Source organism: Opisthocomus hoazin, chromosome 5 (assembly GCF_030867145.1).
Source record: "Opisthocomus hoazin isolate bOpiHoa1 chromosome 5, bOpiHoa1.hap1, whole genome shotgun sequence".
Taxonomy (NCBI): Eukaryota; Metazoa; Chordata; class Aves; order Opisthocomiformes; family Opisthocomidae; genus Opisthocomus; species Opisthocomus hoazin.
In genome coordinates, this window is record NC_134418.1 from 61,768,709 (window position 1) to 61,789,784 (window position 21,076).

Genomic DNA, 21,076 nt, shown 5'->3' on the forward strand with positions numbered 1-21,076 from the left:
ACCCCCTCTGCATCACCATGCGTGATGACAGCAAGCAGCAAGCAAGAAGGATGTGGAAATCCAGCATCAGTGTGGGACAGAGGAGGGCTATTTATTTTTTTCCACGAGATTTCTGCATTCTCTAGCATAGCAGTAGCTTTGGCTGTCTATTACACTGTCAGAAGCCAAGAGAGCACTCAAACTGACAGAAGTCCCTGTGATCTGCCTGAACTAGGGACTACACTGATGGCATGAGCTAAATTCACGCAGAACATTGCTTTCTTGGTCCTTCCAGGACATACGGACTGCTGCGAAGAGCACCAGATATTGCCAAGTGTTTCTGCAAATTCTATAGGGTGGGTGAAGAAGCTGTCTGTTTCTACTGTTGAAAGTATTCAACTCTTCTTTAGGCTTTTCAATAAAATTGTTAATAGAACACGGTATTTATTTTCTCATTTTCTTTGGTTTCTTAAAACACAAGGAATTTACACTGAGATTATCAGTGACAGGGGGTGGGGGGTGCTGCTTTTCCCGATTTGATGCCATCAGCTTTTCCTTGAAGATTTAATCCGAGAGGGAACCAATGCAGAACATCTGCACACAGGCATGCGTGAACCTCGAGGCCGGTCAGATTAACCACAACAGGATTTTTTGTACCTGTAAAAGGCGTAGAGCACCAGGAGGTTCCCGATGATGCCGACAGAGCCAATAATGAGCACACACGTTCCTACAGTGTAAAGAACAATGTTGGGGATCTCCGCCTTGGTCACAGCATGTGGCTGGGGGCCCATGTTCAAACCCTGAATGGAAAACAGAGGAGTAGGAGAATTTAGCGTATTCAGGATGCTTATTCCAGGGGACATGTGCTCAGCCTGCTGAAGGAAGGCAGAGCATTCGCTTCCAGAGTTCCTGCAAATCAAATACATACCTCTGCATTCTTTTCACACCCCCTGTAGTCAAGTTTTCCTCAAGTAACCTTAATTACTTTAAGAGTATATATTTATATTAAAAAAGCAAAAGCAGGGAAAACAGACTGGGAAAAAATACTAAGGGAGCTGAAACGATGCTGTGAAAAAGACAAAGACGTGCTAGCATAAAATTGGCTCAGGGTAACTGCTGCACTTTGGGGCGTGGAGCTAGCTGACCAAACAACCTTCAGTTCAACAAGGAATAGCCTGTTGTACTTTGGTTTTGTTAGGAGCACTGATATAAAATACCACATTTACAAACATTAAATCCTCTGGGTCTCCCCAGGCTCCCTATACACTGACTTACAGTGCTGCAAAACCTGGGAATTCTGCATGGAAAAGGTAGGACACGAGGTAAAACAGCAGCAGTAGCATCACCAGTGTAAGCACAAATACATTAAACAGTCCTCACACCTCTTTCACTGCCCTTTATCTCCAGCACATGCATAAAACCCTACCAACTCTACGCATTTTTTTCTTTTTTTAAGCAAATTCAGATTTATCACTGTCCTAATTCAGCAGCCTGCAGCTAATCCACTCAGCTCTCGTTAGTGTTATCGATGAGAAGAGTCTGAATTGCATGGTGCAGACTCTAATTTACGGAGTCAGAAGCAGCTAAGCCACGCAGAGCACTCACACACGGGGTCATTTCTGGACAGACTAGTCAAAGGCACGGCACCTTGTCACAGCTGAGGAGCTGCTTCGCATCGCCACGTTTCACCGCTGTGCCGCTCAGCAAGGTACAGGGTGTGGGACAGGGCTGATTTTGGCCTGCGGGAGAGGAAATGGCAGAAGAGGTTCAAGATGATAACTAACTCCCCACTGGTAGTATTTAAGCAGCCATTTGAAAATGCTGAGAACAGCCATTTTTTTCCCTGTTGCTAGCGCCTAATCTTCCACACTGCTGCTTCTCCTTTCAACCCTCCTCACTAAGCTCTAAGTGCATGCACTACAGCTTCTACCTTGTACAACAGTTCTAGCTGTGGGCGTTATCCCATAGATTGTGTGATCCCACTGGGGTACTCCTTATTGGCTACAGGGAGCACCCCGCGAGAGGCATAGCACGCCCCGAGCATCCACAAAACAGCGGGTCTGAAGCAGAAACGCTGACAGCATGGCTCCTGGGGCTGAAGTGATGCTGTAAATGGTACAAAAGCTATTGCTTCAAAGCAGAAATCTGCTTTCAAGACCTCTCAATGGTCTGACAGGCTCTACCCGTAATAGGATGTCTACCACCAACGTGATGCTTCACCAAAGATAAAATAGCTGTAGAATTACAAAGAAACGAAAAGGAGCATCTGCTGGTGCTGGCTGCACCAGGAGGCTGTCAATGGTATTCCCAGTGATTAGGCAGCAAGAAAAAACATCACCCTGCGTAGCATTTACCCTGAAAGAAGGTGTGAGAGGTAGCATAAGAGTAAGCAGCGCATGGGGAGGTGGCCCAGCGAGGAAAAGTAGCCATGGCCGTTCAGTCGCACCAGGCACAGACGGCACCGTGCTCTCAGAGCGGGGCTGCCTGTGCGTGCAAATTAACCATGAGAACCTCCTTTCCTCTTCCCTCAGACCTAATCGTCTTAGCAGCACGTGTGCTCTAAATTGGAACCCTGCCTCATTTCTGGCAGTGCATACCAAAGAGGCTAAACTGGGGAGAAAGGAAAAGGATTCTTTTTCTCCTTCCTTCTCAGCTTATCTGTTAAGCTCATTCAGGATTTACCCCTATATAAAGGGTTATTACATAGAGGAGAATTATATAGATGTTGTAATTCAGGGCCAGTAGTACTTGCCTGTTGTATGCATTATGCTTTACTTCATCATGTGGGAACTCCCTGTTGCAGAAGCTCATTTGAGAAATGGACTATGAGTTTCACACCCAAAGGTGTCTCGCCTTATCTCTCTGCTGAAGCGACGCCAGTTTGGACATTTTAGACTCATATATACAGTTATGAGTGGTGAACTGTGTCAAAAGCTGAAAAACATCTCATGTGACACATTTGTAAACTCAGATTACGGTTTGCTGGCAATATTGGATGAAATATAAACTACTGATGCTTACAAAGTGGAATCTGGAAGGCAATAAATACTGGGGATTACACAGAGCTGGCAACCTCAGCGAGAAGCTAAAGTGAGGGATGTTTAGTCTACACAGGCTGTGGAGAAGGGATCTGGCCTTCAGAGGAATCCATAAAATACCACAGCCACTTTAGCTGTGATGTTAACAGTGGTAAGAACAACTTTAAGACCGAATGAAGAGATGGCTACTGATACACTCTGTTGGTGTTGCTCTGAGACAGCAAGATGTGGCAGGCATCCAGCTGTATGAAATGTGATGTGCTGAGAAAGACAGAAAACCATTTCATACACTGTCATTTGGATCTAAAAAGATAAATGTGCATATATACGTGTGTCTGTGTGTGTGCAAATATATATTTCAGCAGCAAACGCCAGCTTTGACAAAAAATAATTTCGTTAAAGTATTGGGAATTTTCTTAAGGAAACAGGCTAAGCCAGTACAAATGGTGAAAGCTGATCAAAGAGAATTTATACCTCATTTTAGTCACATAATCAGTTTCACTGCTTTGGCATAATTTCACAATAGAAAACTTAAAGAAGAAAAACTGAAATACTCTTAAGGTTGAGAATTTAAAATCTACTCTGTTGAACAAATACTGCTTGTCTAATACACACCCTTTCTCGGCAGAGGAAAACACCTAATTGGAGACAAACCATTAGTATCATCAAGGCTTGAAGATCTTCATGAAATTGCATTTTTCTGGCACTTTTATCTTCTCCCAAGTAATAAGAACAAAAGGAAACTATAAAAGAATATTCCAAGTTGCTGTGACTCTTTCCAACCCAAGAAAACCCAAACAACTATTACAAATCTTCCCGAGTGACACAGTAACCAGGACAGCAGCTAAGCACGGCAGGTTGCATTAGGCATAGTCACTATGGCGCCATACCAGGTTATGTCTTTATTAGCCTCTTTTACCACGCAGATGATGTGTGGTCAACGACAGCTGGTATGAATCAGCAAAAAAACATCAGTTTATACGAGTGGAAGGGTCCTGCCTTCTAGATTTAGAAAAGTGTGGGTTTTGTATCCATCTCACGCCACCGCTCTCCAACTGCTGGAACACACCATGCAGTTGTACTTCAGGCTATTCGTTTTCATTTTATTAACAGTGAACTTAGACCCTGTGAGAACGCAACTGGAAAACTTACAAAGTTAAACAATGTGCTGTGAGATGCTCCCCCAGCTCCAGCTGTTTCACACTGCCGTGGTGATGCACGGCTGCCCTGGATTCAGTACATCTATCTCGACAAATTGCGTTTATGGGTGCTCAGTACCACTGCAGGCACGCAATGTAGAATGAAAAGGCTGTTCTGTATAAGGCACAGCCTGGCTCCTGCTCTTTAATGACGTGATTTAAGATAGAGATAATAAAGGAAGGCATTACATTTTATTCAACCGACATATTGAATCTATAACGGGTGAAGTGAGTTTTCAAGGGCTCACATGACATGTGTTCACCTGCCCATTTTTCCCCAGGTTGGCTTTTCCTCCCTCCGTTTGTGGCCCTGGGACAGAATCCCAAGCATTCTCTGCAGACATACCCGTTTCCTAAGCAAAAGCGTTAAATACACCTTCCAGAATGACTTGATTGTTTCACTCAAAAATAAGAATGTAAACAAGCATTCCATGAAGATGCCAGTAGTTGCACCGGGGCCAGCTTATGACATACTTGCCTATCCTGGACTCGCTTTGTATGGGTCCTTCTAAATTAATGCTACAATCACTTGTGTTTTGGCTCTATGAGATGTTGGACCCGACAACTCGCATAAATCATGATGCGGCCTTACCCTTATATGCGATGTGACTACAACATCAAAATGCTGTCACCTAAGTGGCTGCTTGGAGGCCTTCCCTGGCAGGGTAACTGACAGATCTGCAGGCAAATGGAGGATAAACAATTAACAGCTGTCCCTCAACTAGCTGGCAAAGGAAGCAGGCACCAGATATAAAAATAAACTTGGTCTATTTCTCCAAAAATAAAGATGGAAAACTTAACAGAGGAGGAAAGTTATTCCATGAAAGCTTTTGTAATTTGATTTTTAGTGATAAAATGATGTTCAAATAATTAGAGCCATCTGTTTCTGCTTGCTAGCTGGTGATATTAATAAAGATTGCAATGCGGAAGGCAAAAAATTGTGGTTAAAAAACAGGAGGGCAAGGACAGGTCCTGTTCAATGAGTAGGGGTAGAAAATAATGGATCCAGTTCAGAAGTGGTGGTATGATTGGCATTAGGGGGATATAAGAGTATCTTAAGATTTATTAATGCTCTGATTTTGTCACGGATGCAAGCTCATCTTGTGGAAATGATTTACATCAAAATGAGCTTAAGTAAGGGCTTGGGGATTAATGTGCACTAATCAGGGAGTGAATTAACAGCATAGCAGTCTCCCTGTGCTGAACCGCTATGTGAGTTCACAAAGTAGAAGTTTGATTTTACTGTACAAAAACCTTAAGTTTATACTGTCATGCTTAGAAATATTAAGGAAAAATATAAAAAATATTTAGGTATGGTGAGATAGCAGCAGTCCACGTGTGCCAGTCTGCAGCTGTTTTTGAAGCAGTTCATTGAACTAAAGCAGTTACCAGGTAGTACTTGCCAAGTTCTTTGGAATTTCACTGATGGTCAGTGAAAGAGGTAATTTCAGTGTGAAGCACCGCCTGGTTTGAAGTGACGACAAAATTGGGAGCTTAATAAATATCTTGTACATCTGAACTCTTGAATCAGCGAAGAGCAGACCACTGCTATGTGGCAGCTATGGTAGAGCTAGTGATGGTCAGACATTTTTCAAAATATGATGTATTTAAAATGAATACTTACAGAAAATATTGTTAATAAATTTGGATATTAAAAAAAAACAAACCAAATGAATCCCCAAACCCAACAACTTTGCTTTTTCTGGTTAACCGTACTGCATTACAACACCATACAGCAAGTACAGCTGAATTCGGTCCTCAGAAAGTCAAATCAAACAGCAATCATCCACATGCGGAAAAGTTACTTTTCTTATCAGTCTCCGGGCGACAATCTTCTTCCACTGCTCATTACAATCAGTTTATTTGCCAAAGCCAGGAGCACCGAAACACATATTTATATTGTGTATTTAATCAAGAAGACAAATGGTTTCGCAAATTGAATTGTGAATTTCATGCAGTTCACCCAAAAGTGACAAACAAGCACAGGAACTGCCAGTGCTGCATACAACAACTGGCACAGGCAGTGCTGACCAAAGTCAGGCACCTGCTGCAGACCTGGGCGGGTATTTATTCAGACTAAGGTCAGAAGTTTGCTGAAAAATCCTGAGATTTTTTTCTATAATGAAATATATACTTAATTAATCCCATTCCAGCAGGTGCTTTTGGGTTGTTATCGAACTGGACAGCCAGTTGAAAATGAGCCATTTAATATTTGACTTCAAGGCTTATTTGGGGCATATATCCTTAAGATCTCATGTTTAGCACAGCCCCTGCTTTGATAAGATGCTTTCTTTCAGGTCCTCAGTATCTGTGCTTAAACTTCCCACAGCTGCAAGCAATCTAATGGCACATGGCTGGGTGAGCAGAAAAATTTTTAAAAAACCCAAAGAGAAAACTGTCAAAACATGGTCAAGTTCTCAACAGCATGAGAAAAAACCAGTTAGATACTCATCGAGGCACGCAAATTCAGATGTCTGCAAATCCAGCCTTATAAGTCAATGGAAGAAAGGGGTATTAATAATCCATATGTTTTATAATGAATAAAACATGATATAAAAATGATACACAGGAGAATAATACAGCAATTGGAAGTAAACAATAAAGGTGAAAATCAGTAAAGTTTTCATATCCGTCTGCTTGTTACAAAGCCATCTAAGGGGATATTTTCTTCTGTCTCAAGACTGACTAACAGAACCTGAAAATGTAAAGTCTATTCTGGAAAGTGCATGGATATTGCTTTCTGTGTACATCCCCAGCCACACAACTGGAATCAGTGATCAAGGATAAAAGATAAGCTGGCTGAGTTCCCGCTCAAGCACTATCTGCACGGCTTGGGCAGGGGTTAGCAAACGTGACAGCTTGCCCCAAGCCTTACAAGTTATTCTGCTGAGCGCGCCTGCACTACCCAGCCTTGGGAGGAGTGCTGTGTTACGTGCTCTCTTGTCTTTGTGGGGAAGCACTGGCAACTAACTAGCATATTTTTTTCCTTGCCTTAATCCGAGTTACTATAATCAAAGCTTGAGGCAACAGATTATTTTACCGAGACTGGAAGGTGTTAAAGCAAGACTCCAGAGGCAGGTTTTCTGAGGGCATTTCTGTTCCAGTACTGGTGTACTTGTATAATCAAGACAGGTAGGGTTATCCAGGTCTTCAAAATATTTTCCTCTACAGAAATTTAATGTTCTATTTAAACACATCCAAATCTAACCTGAGAGTGCAAAACTAAAAGAACCACGTTCAACCATGACTTCAGCATTTTGGAAAAACAAGCGAATAAAAGCCTGCTACCAGAGGCTGTTAATACCCAGCTGAGTGGGGGGCTCAGTCCATCTTCCCCTTCTCACGTCTCACAGGCTCATATGCCAGCACAGCCAGTCCCTTAATGTGACCCCGGTGACACTCATCATGTTGTCCCCTCGGCAATAAATACCTTCAAAATTATCTGATGCTATGCCCAAATGCACCCCAAATTACAACACCGGTTATGCATGCCTAGGCAGGCAGCAGCTGAACAAATCTGATCAATGCTAACACTGCATCAAAATTATCTGGACTATTACAGTTCAGTGCATATTTGTTTTGTCTGTGAGGGAACGGATAGCTGTCAGCATGGTGAAACAACTAAGCAGTAGGCAGAAATCTCAGGATATATTTTTTAGAGCATTAGAGCATGTTAAAGAAAAGGATGCCTAGTCAAAACATGATACTGGAGTTATTTCCTTCAATATAAGAAATTTTGCTGTCTTCAGGGAGAACTAAATTATACTCTACAGAAAATACTGAATTTTTTGTCTTCTCATGGATGATGCATCATACTTTCAGAGGTTATTTTCCTCCCTCTGTGCATCTTACCACTAGCTCTTTAATAATCACACAAAATTCACCTAAAAAAAAAAATCCCTATATTCTACATTTGCCTGTCAGGGACAAGAGTGCTCTGAACTCACTGGCACTGTAACCCTTTGGCATATCATGTGTTTCTCACCTGAGCTGCTCCTTCTTTGAGCTCTTGTACCTCATCCTGGTCCATTTTACTCATCCCAGGCTGCCAGATTGCTGCTGCTCCCATTTCACCAGCCACGGATGCCTCTGCCCGGGATGCTGCCGCTCCAGCCTGCCCACCACACGTCAAATGCGATTTCGTGGGATGCCACTGTCTGCTGAAGGCAACGCAGTGCTGCAGCACCCATCACCTGCCCGGACCGAGCCCGCTGCCGCAGCCCAGAGCTTCAGGTCGAGCAGCAGTCAGCCTGACTGCCAGGTGATGCTCGCAAGTTACTGGTTTTAACAGGAGCACATGCAGAGAGGTCTTTACCTTTCCACAAATATTGGCATCACATTTTGAAATTCGGATCTCTGCCAGTGTATATAACAACCTGCCCTCAGGTTTCAAAACATATACTCTGGCTTCTGGACAGTTAAACTTTTATATTTTATTTAAAAAAAGAGAATATTTTCTTTCTTACTGTTGATAACTGAGAGCGAATCCTTCACCAGCCACCTCTGGCTTTATGCATCTCATTTAGACGTCAGCAGTCTTTTCATTGCACTGTTCTGCTTCTCTGGGAGACCCACTCAGCTGCTGCCAGAAGAACTGCGTGCAAAAAATGCTCCGAGAAGGGGCCCTGCATGTTAAATAGATCCCATGAAAACATGTGCTTACTTTGAAGGATTCTGAAAAAAAATCAAGAAGTGACATCAGCTGTTCAAAGGGTGATTACAAAGTGAAAACACATCCTAATAAAATAGTTCAGACAAGATGTTAATAATTTATACTAATCCTATATAGTCTTTCTAATGCTACTTTAAAAATACATATAGCTAATATTTTTCATCAGTGTGGTCTGCTGGACTCTCTGCTCTGTATTTTTTTCTGTTCTGTGACTTCTGATGAATTGTGGTGAATGATGCAGGAAGTGCAGTGATAACAGCAGAAATACACTTCCACCATTAACTACATTTCAGTTAAGTTTTATTCACAATTTTTATTAGCTGAGCGTAAAGAACTGCAGTCTTACCAGAGAATCCACCTTGCTCTCTACATTCCCCTATTTGTAAAAAACCTGATTTTTCTTTCACAGGAAACATTCTTAACTGAATGCCTGAAACCAGAGACATTCATCAACAACTTGGGTCATTTGCATGTTTCAACAAGAAATTTTTGTTGCAGGTAGTAGCATGGGAGGTAATTTCAGGCAACCTCCAGCCTCCTGACACTGTCATGTACATTTAGGCACATGGAAACTGCTAAAAGGAGTCAGGCCAGAGGTCCACCAGCTCCCATGTCTGACACCTGACAGCGTCTGGCAACAGATGCTTTCAGGGGAAGAACATGGGGAATACAGCAAGTGCATATTCTCAATCTGTTAACTTCAAGCACATTTGTGACATTAGTATAAACACTGTAGCATTCAGTTTCTGTTTAGATCAAAGAAATGTGTAATCACTCTAAACTGAGGATTATTCCCATGTAATATCTGCTTGTTTCTGTTTAATATTCCTGGGTGCGTGGAAGGGAGGTACGCAGAAGGGAGAGCCAGACTTTTCCCAGTGGTGCAGAGTGAACGGACAAGAGGCAACAGACACAAGTCACAGCAGGCAAAGTTTTAAATGAGACTGGTGAAGCTCAGAAATAGGGGCCCAGGGAGGCTGCACAATCTTCATCCATAGAGAATGTCAAAATGTTGAAGTTAGCCCTGCTTGGAGCAGGAGGTGGGATTTGCTGACCACTCTTCCAACCTAAAATATTCCATAATAAAGGGAATATAACCCTCCAAAACACATGGTTAAAAAATATGGGTTTAAGACATAAGTAAAATGAAATATCATGTCAGTTGCTTGAGGACAGGTGTGCTGTCTCAGTAAATTGAAAATCTTCCTATCTACCTTCTTTTACTTTCACAGGAAACAGGGGAGAGACAAGAAAAGCTCAACCTAGATGCATGTTTAAGCACCCAGACGCAGTAGACTAGCTTCAATAGATAATCTGCACAGAGACCATATTTCTTGGATAGGAAGGCTGCAGGAAGTGCTCCGCTTCGTTTGTAGCATTTTCTGCTACTGTGGCTTTAAGTCCTGCATGGAAAGACAGATTTCCAGAGGTTTTTAGGCACTTCACACGTACTGATTGCACTGGTGGCAATACACCTACTCTTCTCCTGTGTTGTTGAAAATACTCCTTGGTGTTTGTCTGCACTGTTAGATGCCGAAGTACCATAAAAATCCATCTTTAGAATATTTTATGATTAGTTTTAGAGAATTTAACTGGATCACTGATACATTGTTTTGTCCAATGGCCTATGCATTTTAGTCTGACAGATTCCAAAAGATGCTCTAAATACTCTGTTTAGGATAAAGCACCTAGCTACCACAGGGGATGGAGATAATTGAGGTGACTGGGAAGAGAAGGAAATTATCAAGTGAGATATATTCAAGATAACCCATCTCTGCAGTGAAAGGCATTTGGCAGTAGCACAACCTCCCTTAACTCTCTAAGAGTAAAACAAATTCTTATCTAGGAAGGAGATCATTGCTTTTCTAGTTGCCTGGAGGGTGAAACACTTACGAATTCCTTGTGGATTTAGCATTGCTAAAGGAACAAACAGACCAACGTCCAATGAACAAGTGAAACTGGCAACTCCATTTACGATTAGCAAGCTACTGCAGTACTGAAGACTTAGTTCAGAGGAGCATTGAAGCAGTACTGACAATCTAATAAGGAACTGCAATATGGGCATAATCAGAGAGCAACTACAGCAATCACAAGACTCCCAGATTTATAAAACACTAAAATAACACAGCATGCTTTGACACATGTAGTGGCAATAGGTGTGTAGATTAAAAGTAACTTCTGTATCTGAGAAATTTCTGAGAAAACTTAGTTGTCTCATGGCGGTGCTCATCTTGGAGGAAAAACCCATATCTCACACAAAAGCAAGTGCCTTTACTTTCATGTGGAGAACCATCAAGACAACTTTGCTACAGCAGTGAAGGAGCTTCATCCTTTTGCTCTCCATTGCCATGTGTAGCACAGTGAAAACAGGGACAACGTAGTTGTTTTAATGTGGTCTCATGTTCTAATTCTGCAAACCACTTTTCAAGGCTCTTTACAAGGTACACAGTTTTAGCACATCTATATTAGGAAACATCATCTTCCTCTCAGCCTCACAATAATCTCCAGACATGCGGTGCATTTGGAGCAACTCCTATACAACCTTTGCAACATCAGCATGGAGCCATGGCAGCATGGCAGCATAAGGCAGCTTCCTTTTCTTAGTTGAGGAGAAAGTGCCATTTTACTAAAAGAGAATACCGCAAGCCGATTAGGTTCCAACCTGTTTTTACTGTGCCAAGTCAGAGTCTCTCTTGGAGTCACCACAAGATTTTTCTGCAGAGCCCTACCTCTGATCTGAGACAAAAATGAGCTCCTTCTGAATCTGAACCTTTCTTTTTAAAAAGCATGTAAGCAAGCCAGCAAAGTAATATGCACCAGAGAATCTCATAAACCAAACAGAATTACTTCTAAGAAAGCACTGTGTGTGTCTCAAATCATGTTCATACTGGGTTTAAGCCCACACTGGGCTTTTCTCAGTCCACCTGACTCCATAAAAGCATTGCACTAAAGAGCATGTCTCCATGGAAGAGCGGGTGAGGGGACAATCTGCTCACAACAGCTGTGGGGGTAAGAGAAACACTCAGTGAAGTTTTCTTCACAGGTAAAGAGCCCATTGAAAACAAATAGTTACTGTTAATTGCAAACTTGTATTGAACTTTAACAGTAGTTTATTGCTGTTGATTTCCTTGTGGTCAAGTGGTAAACACTGAGCTAATAACAAAGTTGAAAAGCAACTCCACAGCACTTGTACAGTCATTATGGCTGAATACAAAATAATTCTGTTGCAGATGGATTACCTGAAGGTCTTGAAGCATCATCCAGACTGCTACCTCATGCGCTGTCCAGGAGGGAGTGCAAATAGTGTAGAGCTTGCAACCCTCCAGCATTTGGGACAACCTACCTCCCCTCATCAGCTGCTTTGGGAACAACTGACTGGCACTTACCTGCCACGAGAGTTTTCCAAAACACCAGCATTAATTCAAGGGCTCCCTGGTGCTTGTGCTGTCACTGCTAACCTCCATTTGCTAACACTCACCTGCTGTGCTATGGTCTACTGCAATGCTGAGGAGAGAGGGGGCTTTTGTGTCAGCAAGAGCATGGTGAGGCCAACGCTGCATGTTTCTAAGCCATGTTCACTCTTTCTCTACCACGGTGAAGGTTTAATCAGCTACATTACTTGAATATTAGCACAAGTTTCAGTACAGAAATCATAGCAAAGGATATATACAAGAAAATAAGAAATATAGAAGTATATAAGAAAGTATGTATGTTTTTCTTTCTAAAAAAAAAGGCAAGTAGTTTTCTGATCACTAGGGTTATAGTTTGTAGAAAGTTCAGTGGAAGTACTTTGTCCTTTTTATAATTAAAAAAACCAAATAAATTTCCTGCTCACCTGAGATAGCACCCCGTTTCAGGCATTGCTAACTTAACAGAGCACAAAGAAAGCATATGCCTTCCTGTGGCTCTATTAACTCTAGACTAGCTACAGCTGTTTAAATTGTTTGTATCATCATCCAATCAATCTGGACTTGGTTTCATCTAGCCAGTCATTTCGTTGGCAAGGCAGCTCTGCTGACGGCCATCAGTACATTTCCATGGGCGTCAGGCACGTATCCCCACCTGGCACTCCAGTCTTCCAGTCTGCACCCTCTGTTAAACTCCGCAGCTTGCTGCAGTGCTCTGTCCATTTGCACGGCAAACACCAGAAAGGTCTATCTGCCTATTTGTTGGGCTTCCTCCTAGAATATGTTTCAACTTTTACATATGCTGTCAAACAAAGTGGCTGGTACCATTCCCTGTGGCTGCCCTCAGCCGAGAGCCAGTGACTCCAGGCTCGGACCTCACTGCAGCGGGCTGTCCCAGAGCTGTACGTAGCGACCCAGCTGCACAGCACCCCAGGCCCACACACTTGACCCACGTCATACATTCTGCATGCGTCTCGTTGTGTGTTGAACCACTGACTACCATCCGGCATCACACATTTCTGGCTGGTTAGTTACCTACTTGCTAAGCGTGCTCTCATGTCCCAGCACGTACCGAAGTTGTGTTTGAAGTTTGAACAACATCTTTTTATTTTGATGTTTCCCAGGGTGTCTGGCCTTATAAAAGAATTCACAGAAGGTGTCTAGGGGCCGTAATTTTTAGTGCTTTGGTAGAGTACAATCGTTTTGTGCAAGTCAGCCTGACAATTGCATTATGAGTAAGTCCAACTCACTTGCACCAGCATACTAAGATTTCCTACTTTTCAGGGCTCAGAGAGCTTGGCTTGTGTTGCAGCTGCAATGTCTTGCAACTCCATATTTTCTTGTTAAGTTTGCATAACTTTGAGAAACTCTAGGGTACATTGATACAAAAGGCTGAATCATCTCATCTAGCAACATTACTTTGTCAAGCTCTGGTGGTTCAAGAATGTTATCGGCCTCATTTAATCACCTGCAACAATATGCAGACGCACATTTCCATTCTGGGCCCAATCTGGCACATGCAATGAATTCTGCTTGAAACTCTGCTTGGCCAGGGACTGTTGGATTAAGCAGACCATCTTCAGGAGTCACTCTCTCTCTGAAGTCTGGCACCCCTGCACATTGGCAGTACAGGACATCCTGGGCGAGATAATTTGCAACCTCTAAAGACAGTCAAACAACGTCAAAAAAATGTCAACTTCTAATCCCTTGATCAGCTCACCGAGGTATATTTGCACATACACATGTGTTTGTACAGCTAAGCTTACGGCAAAAGAAAGCAATACAGCATGGGAACTAGGAAACGTTAGAGAAAGTTTAACAGCAAAAACAACCCACATAATGAGCATGATAAAGACATCATTAAAATGGCAAAATTGATTAGAAGTGAAGACCCCCAGCAGTGACAGAACGCACTCAGTGCATTTAAATGATATGGAGGTAGGAGTTACATGCTCAAACTCCTGTTCACTTGCCACTTATTTATTACGTAAGAGGACTGTATAAAAAGCTTGCCCAACTTTTTTCGTTCTGATTTATTCCAGAACAATGACCTATCATGATAAGATGACATCCACATCTTCCCTCCCAAGCTGGAGTTTCTCCCAACACCACTCCCACAACCCTTTCTCTTCCACTCTCAAGGCTAGAAAAAACCACAAATATTCTTGGTAGCCTTCTTTGAACGCGAGGGCTGGGCTGGCTAATGAAATTAAATCCAGGCAAGTTATCAAAGATTTAGGAGGAAATCTTCTATACTAAAATCTGTACAAAGTAATGCAATGGTATAGGCTAGGGGTATACAGGGCCGGGAGGATATGAGGACACAAATTCTTCATATTGACTTTACTGACCTGTCTCAGTCTTCTGCCCCAAATCATCATAACTATTTTGCAATGCACAAGAAAATCCTCTTTTCTTTATGAATGTTTTCAAATAATCCTAGCTAAACATACAAACAATTGACAAACCTTCCTACAGCACTTCATTTAGGTCACTTTACAATACATTAATCAGCTCCACAACAGGATAACAACTCTGAAATCTGCTTTAGGACTTCATTTATATTTCCTTTTTCACTGAACTTCTCATGCTATTAATGAACAGATCACAATAAGGTTTAATCAACTGTATCTTGATGATGCAACAAGTACCATCACAAGCTATCACCTGCTACATGCTGTCCTGCATAGCCAGAGTTTTCCCATTACCCAAAACTCCAAATCCATCCCAAAAATGTAAACAAAACAGCACGAAGAAAACACATTTCCCATTGCGGAGAGCTGGGTCAGCTGCACAAAAGAATAAATCAGAATTAATTACATCAAAATAAATTCAATGAGATTTTTTTTTTTCCTTTTAAAGGAGAAGAAATTAATTTAAACCATTCCTTAGAAAACAAAGCAGAAGAGAAACTCTCCCTTCTCTTCTCCCTGCCCAGCTCTCACTTTCTGCAGCCCTCCTCCAGGCACGTACTTTTTGTGTTCAGCCGAAAGCATCTCCCTTCCCTCTGCGCATCCGCTCTGTGCAGGACTGCCGAGCTGCGAGTCATCCCGGGGAGCGTTTGACAACCCGGGGTTTAAAAAGCCACTCACAAGCAAGCCCTCCTCCGCTCCCAGCCTGACAGCTCCGGGAGCATATCGAACCGCAGCGCTAGCCCCCAGCAAACCACTGATCCCGTTGTTCAGCCTGACTGGCCCCACCACAACCGTTTCAAGTGCAAAAGGAGGACTTTCATTTGACAACAAAAAAACCCCCACACAACTAAGAAAAAAGACCCACTATTTTAATCTTTTTTTCTTTCTTTAAATAAAAAGATGGATACAGGGAGGAGCTCTTTTCCAGGCAGGTATCGGTACCCAGCCCAGTCCAGGAGCATCCCAAGCCCCTGCGGGTACCACCGCTGAGGTCATGCATCCTCAGGCTGTTGGTCCCGTGGGTCCTGCCTGCCCATAGCTTCTCCCCACAGTCTCAGGTGGGCAGCCAGGGATCGAAAGCAGCGTCTGGGATCTTCCTCACAGTGACTTGTGCCTGTGGCCTCTTATGCTTTTGTGTGAGGAGCCTGGCTCTGCCTTCCCTGTAACCCCCCCTTAATGTAGCTGAAAACAGCAGCTGGGCACCCCCTGCTGCCCCCCACCTCTCCAGGCTGGTCAGACCCAGCTCTGGCTTTCTCCTTGCATGCTCTGTGCTCCATCCCCATGGCCCACAAACACCCACGGCTAGGTTAGGGAGGCTCTGCCCTGCTGCACAAGTGAGCAGCCACACACCTAAACCCTCAGCCGGGTTTTTTGCAGGGCTGTCAAAGAACAGGGACTGGGCATAAAACATAGCCACTTCCCAGCAGCTTACCCTGGAGTTACTGAAATTTCATCTCCAGCATATGCCTGTTCAAGCGTTGCCTGGCCCAGAGATGCTTGAATAACTGCAGAAAATAAAGTGAACGGCACTGAATGGGGCACAGGAATTTCTTACCTCACAACGTCTTGTTGGTGTTTGTAAAGCTCAGCTCTTCAGAGGTGCTGAAACGTAATGAAAAGAGCAGAGCTCTGATGGCAGAGATGCTCTTCGAGAGCCTCTTTCTTTGGCACTCGAGTCAGAAAGACATCACAAAAATAGTTACTTCTCTATCCCTATATTTTTTTATTACGCGTTGACAGTATTTTCAACATAATTTGTTTCAGTGTTCCCCTTTTAAAAGTCAGGAATGGAGAGGATTGTGAGACTGGCCTTCGTCTGGAATGAAAAAACCCTCAAAGTCATAGAGAGAGGAGGAGAAACAGCAATTTAAACATGTTAGTCAGGGGACTTACATGCCCCCTCCATCTGGGGCAAGATAGTGGTCACGACTTTGCAGGAAAACCTTAAAACTATTTCTGCCCACAGATAAGGTCTTTTAACTGATGATTTTAATGTTGATAAAAATTCAACTACAGACATAAAACTTACAAGTACGGTGAATGTACACCATATCGATAATCTGTAAATGCTAGAGAATACAGCAGGACTTCCTAAACTGAAGCCCTAGGTTTGAAAACAAAGATTGCTTTGGTATTTAATATCCCAAAGACATAATGGATATTTTACAATAAAATGAATAATGTACCAGAACAGAAAAAAGCCTATCTGTGCTTCAGTGAAAACACAATACACTGTTAAGCATTGTATTATAAAAGCCAAAATTATGGTATTATTGGGATATGTCAATGTTTGACATCAGTATTGTATGTTGATCATTATTACTTCATCCTTGGTTTTCATTCCTTATTGAACCACCTTATTTCCATCCATTTATTTGACTTGATGGGTTCTACTTCACTCCTCTGAAGATGCCGAGTAAAACAAAAGATCAGTATTAGCTGCTGACACTTACGGTCAGTTGTACCTTGGCATCATTATGTTAAATTTTTCAGGTTCACCTGTTGACTTCATCTCTGTCATCTGCTGGTGGCTGACAGGTTTGGAAGCAAACTACAGTTCTTTCCATTGCTTTATATGCTTCAAGCTCAAATCCACCAAATGACACATACTGTAGTCATTTTAACAATTACATAGTTATTTCCTTGTTCATTGCTTCTCTCTACTACCTAAATTATGTGATCCATTAGACTACCTTTATTGCCCTTAAAAATACTATGTTAATGTTCTAGATATATCATGAGACACAAAGTTGTTGCTTACAACTTTTTCTATAAACATCAGCTTTCAGAGGAAAATTTATATCCAGTTTCAGCAATACTGTATACTGTCTTTGCATTTTCAGAATATGTCAATTCATAATTTGTAGGCTGATAGCATGTTTTGTCAATAGTTTGTTTTAAATATTTTTGGGCAACAGAGGCCGTGTGAAAAATGGTCAGCCCTCCAACATCCACAGGTGAGCTCCTTTTTTTCTTTACTTACAGAAATGTGGAAATGCTGCACTTTGAAACAATGAGAGACCTGACAAACTGTTCAGATTCCCTTTCTGAGGAACTGCTTGCTTTGTTCATGTTGTTGTTCATTCCTACTTCTGCAACTTGGAGCTGAAACTTCTTTGAGGTCAGGCCACTGTGCACAATACCTCACAGAGCTGGACTCAAAATGAACCCTATTTTGTGCGAGATAGTCTAATGAAAGCTAAGAATTGTATGGCAAGTGAAAGTTAAATGCCAACTAAAGCAAACTTTTTCAAGCTTCAGACTTGTTTAGACTGACAGGGATTTGACTGATGGTTTGAGTTGGCTCCATGAATGACAGTGTTTAGGGGCAGCTAAGCCTTCAGCTAGAGCCTTACTAGACTGCTGTCTCACACACCGCTCCTCCCTGCACTCACACCAAAATTCGTTCTTCATCAGGCCTTTCTATTTCAGAAGTTTGTAATTAATCCTGGGACATGGGAAAACATGGTAAATCAATAAAGTGAGTAAAACCAGACAAAGTATTTGGACTCACTGCGCATTATGAACTGCATTTGCATGCTTAAGCTCATGATGTGTTTGAGTAAAAAGTGCTGAAAATCAGTGCCTTAAAATTAGTCACAGAAAACAGATTGCTCAAGTTACTAAAGAAGTAGGTAAGGTAAATAACTGCCTAACAAAAGTCAGAAAAATGTCCTTTCTGAGGGTAGTCAAGATCCTAGGCTGAGGGACTAATGGTTGTAGTTCCATGTGGAGACTTCCAGAAACCAACCAAAAACTGAACAAAATGCAGGAAAGAACATCTATTTGTTCTAGAAACTGGAGCAGAGTCATTTAGGATGAATAATAGCACTTTACGTTTCTGTGACACCTTCCATCCCACAGGCTCCCAAAGCAGCTGGCAAATTTGACAAATTGAAGGACATTATCTACCGTACACCAAAACCATTTTATCTGTCACTAAAGGCATCCCAGCTGGAGTAAAAAGCAATATCTGTTTAACAGGTTAGATCTGTTGTGACAAACACTGCATCTAAGCAAAGCTACAGGGAGAGTATAATTGTCAACAGTTGGAACTGGTGCTGAAGCCTGGATTGAGCAGTTGTTGGAGAAATACTGGCAGACTTTTCCCAGTTACCGTTGGTGATGAAGACTATCACAGATCTTGCAGACCTGCCATGCCCAGGGCAGGCATTCTCATGAGCCAGCTCCTCGGGGCACCTACCTTGGCACGAGGTGCCTTCACAACCCATAGCCCCTCTCCTTGCAACACTTGAGTGTTATATTCACCGGACAGGGAGCGAGCAGAGATTGACTGTAAACAGAGCCAGTGGTCAACCAAGAGGCTCTGGACATATCAACAGTCAGCTTTGATCTGAGCTTTCACCAAGGTCATCGTTCTTTCATTGCAGCCTGAACATATGCACTCCAAAAAAGACATTACTTCTGGCAACACAGTGAGGTTCAAAGGCGTTCCACATCCACTTGATTCGCAAGTGCTGCTTCCTAGGGTACATGGGTCTGACAACAGACTGCCTGACCAGCTCCTCAGAAATCCATGAACACTAGCAACACAGGGCAGCAAAGTAGGCTAAATTCAGTGTACATTAAGGACTATTATCTAGAATGGCAAAGGAAGCAGGTTAGCACTGAAAAGCTCCTCCAGGCTACAGATTCAGTGGAATTGGAGTGAGTCTCACACTCCCCTCTCTCACTGCCATGTCAGGGATCTCAGTCCTTTTAAGGAATTATTGCCATATTTGTGGCCACCAATGCTGTGATCACTGAAGAGTGCAAAACAAGCCGAGCAGGGTATGATTATTAAAAAAAAAACAAACTACAACAAAAAAACTGGCAGGAAGAAGAGAGAAGAGAATGTAATGAAAAAGAAATACATGGCCACTGAGCTGGTATATTATAGCTTTAAAAAGAAAAGAAATATCATCCAAAGCCCTTTCCAGATTTGCTGTTGGACCAAAAGAAATGCTAGGCTGTCAAAGATTGATGGATAATCTACAGTCACATGTTCATTTTGGGATGGCACAGAGGCATATTTGGAAAAGTGTTTTGAGATGTAGAATAAGGAAGAGTAAAACAGAAAGTGGGAACAGAATCATATGTAAATGAGCAAAATGGATTAATTCAGCAGTCCCTATCCTCCACGGGTTTAAAACAGCTACAAGGTTGATCTGGGAGTTAATCTCAGGATTGTTATAAACTGCAATGCAAACATTCAATGTCCTCCTACTGAGCTTCTCACAACTCTGAAAAATCTCACACATTTCACATGGCATCTGAAACATTTTAATTGCAAAGGAAAACAAAGAGTTAGCGCATGGGCCAGGCCAGCTTGTCTTGTGAGTGAAAGAACTGTAGAAATTTTACGGCTTAGAAAAGCTCTCAAGAAATTGCCTAGTCAAGTGCTTCTCAGGTAGGGTTAGCCATCATGGAAACCTGACCATTCTGCAATTGCTGAATATCTGAAGTATGATCTGAGATCTAGAATATGAAGGAAGCCAGTTAACATCAAGGTACGGGTTAGACTCAATCACAGGATTAGAATGTGTGTCTCTGTCACAGTTTGCTGATGAGGGACAAAGAAGAAGACATGGCACAGCTTACCTAGGATACATCTTCCATACAGATCATCTCACTAACAAAAGTGTAAAGCTGTACAAGCTTGACTCTTTTCTTCTCCCCCGCTAACAGAGGGCATATGCTAATGCCAATGGTGGGATTTAATTATGCATTTGTCCTTTCTACTTTGCCTATACCAAGCCCACAGAAACCCTTGCTTACGGTCACTCAGAGAGGCAGAAGCTGGAGGTACGTAAGGTGGTGGCCCCTGCTGGAACAGCGGCTAATTCCTATCCCCTTCTCCCAGCCTCTTTACCCCACTGGGGCTGATATCCCTCCTACCTCCTAATTCCACCAGCAGGAATGAGCTACCAGGACTGAGCCATGATCCACTCCCAATCTCATTCCTTGAGTGAGTACATTCATTTTTTTGGGTACAGCAGAGGATTTGTAGCCACGTCTTATAGTCTTCATGGCCTTTGAAGTTCCTGCCTCCCAGGAGAGGGGCCTCAGCACCAAGTCACAGTCAAGGAGTGTTATGTCTATTGGAGACAGACAAAGGCAGAGGAAGAAATGCAAGTGTCAAAGGGCCGGAGGGCAAGGGAAGGGGGGTTCAGCTTCATAGTCCCCTGGGGAGGCACTCACCTGGGGGACAGAAATCCTGGCTCTTAATTGCTGCTTCTAGCACTGTTACTGCCCTCTAGAAAGCCTGTTTGAACTGGAATGGAAATAGACCTGTCCTCAACAACAGGGTCCTCAGATCAACATCTTTGCTGCACCAGCAATCATGTAAATCAACCCCAAATTATGG

At 42.6% G+C, this 21,076-nt stretch overlaps 1 protein-coding gene across 4 annotated transcripts in view; it reads right to left on the bottom strand.

Moving 5' to 3' along the window:
* Positions 1-20,785, bottom strand: part of LOC104331638 (melanopsin) — a 44,155-nt gene extending 23,370 nt beyond the window's left edge. The window contains exons 1-5 of one of the 4 annotated variants that reach the window (XM_075421497.1): positions 20,608-20,684; positions 16,142-16,214; positions 8,683-8,841; positions 1,627-1,718; positions 637-779 (exon numbers count right to left, since the gene is read on the bottom strand). In XM_075421497.1, the coding sequence (XP_075277612.1) occupies positions 637-770 (134 nt within the window). In that variant the 5' untranslated portion in view covers positions 771-779; positions 1,627-1,718; positions 8,683-8,841; positions 16,142-16,214; positions 20,608-20,684. Of the gene's footprint in view, positions 1-636; positions 780-1,626; positions 1,719-8,682; positions 8,842-16,141; positions 16,215-20,607 lie in introns of all 4 variants that reach the window. The other 3 variants (XM_075421496.1, XM_075421499.1, XM_075421498.1) reach the window with 3 other exon arrangements.
* Between the last annotated feature and the right edge of the window lie 291 nt (positions 20,786-21,076).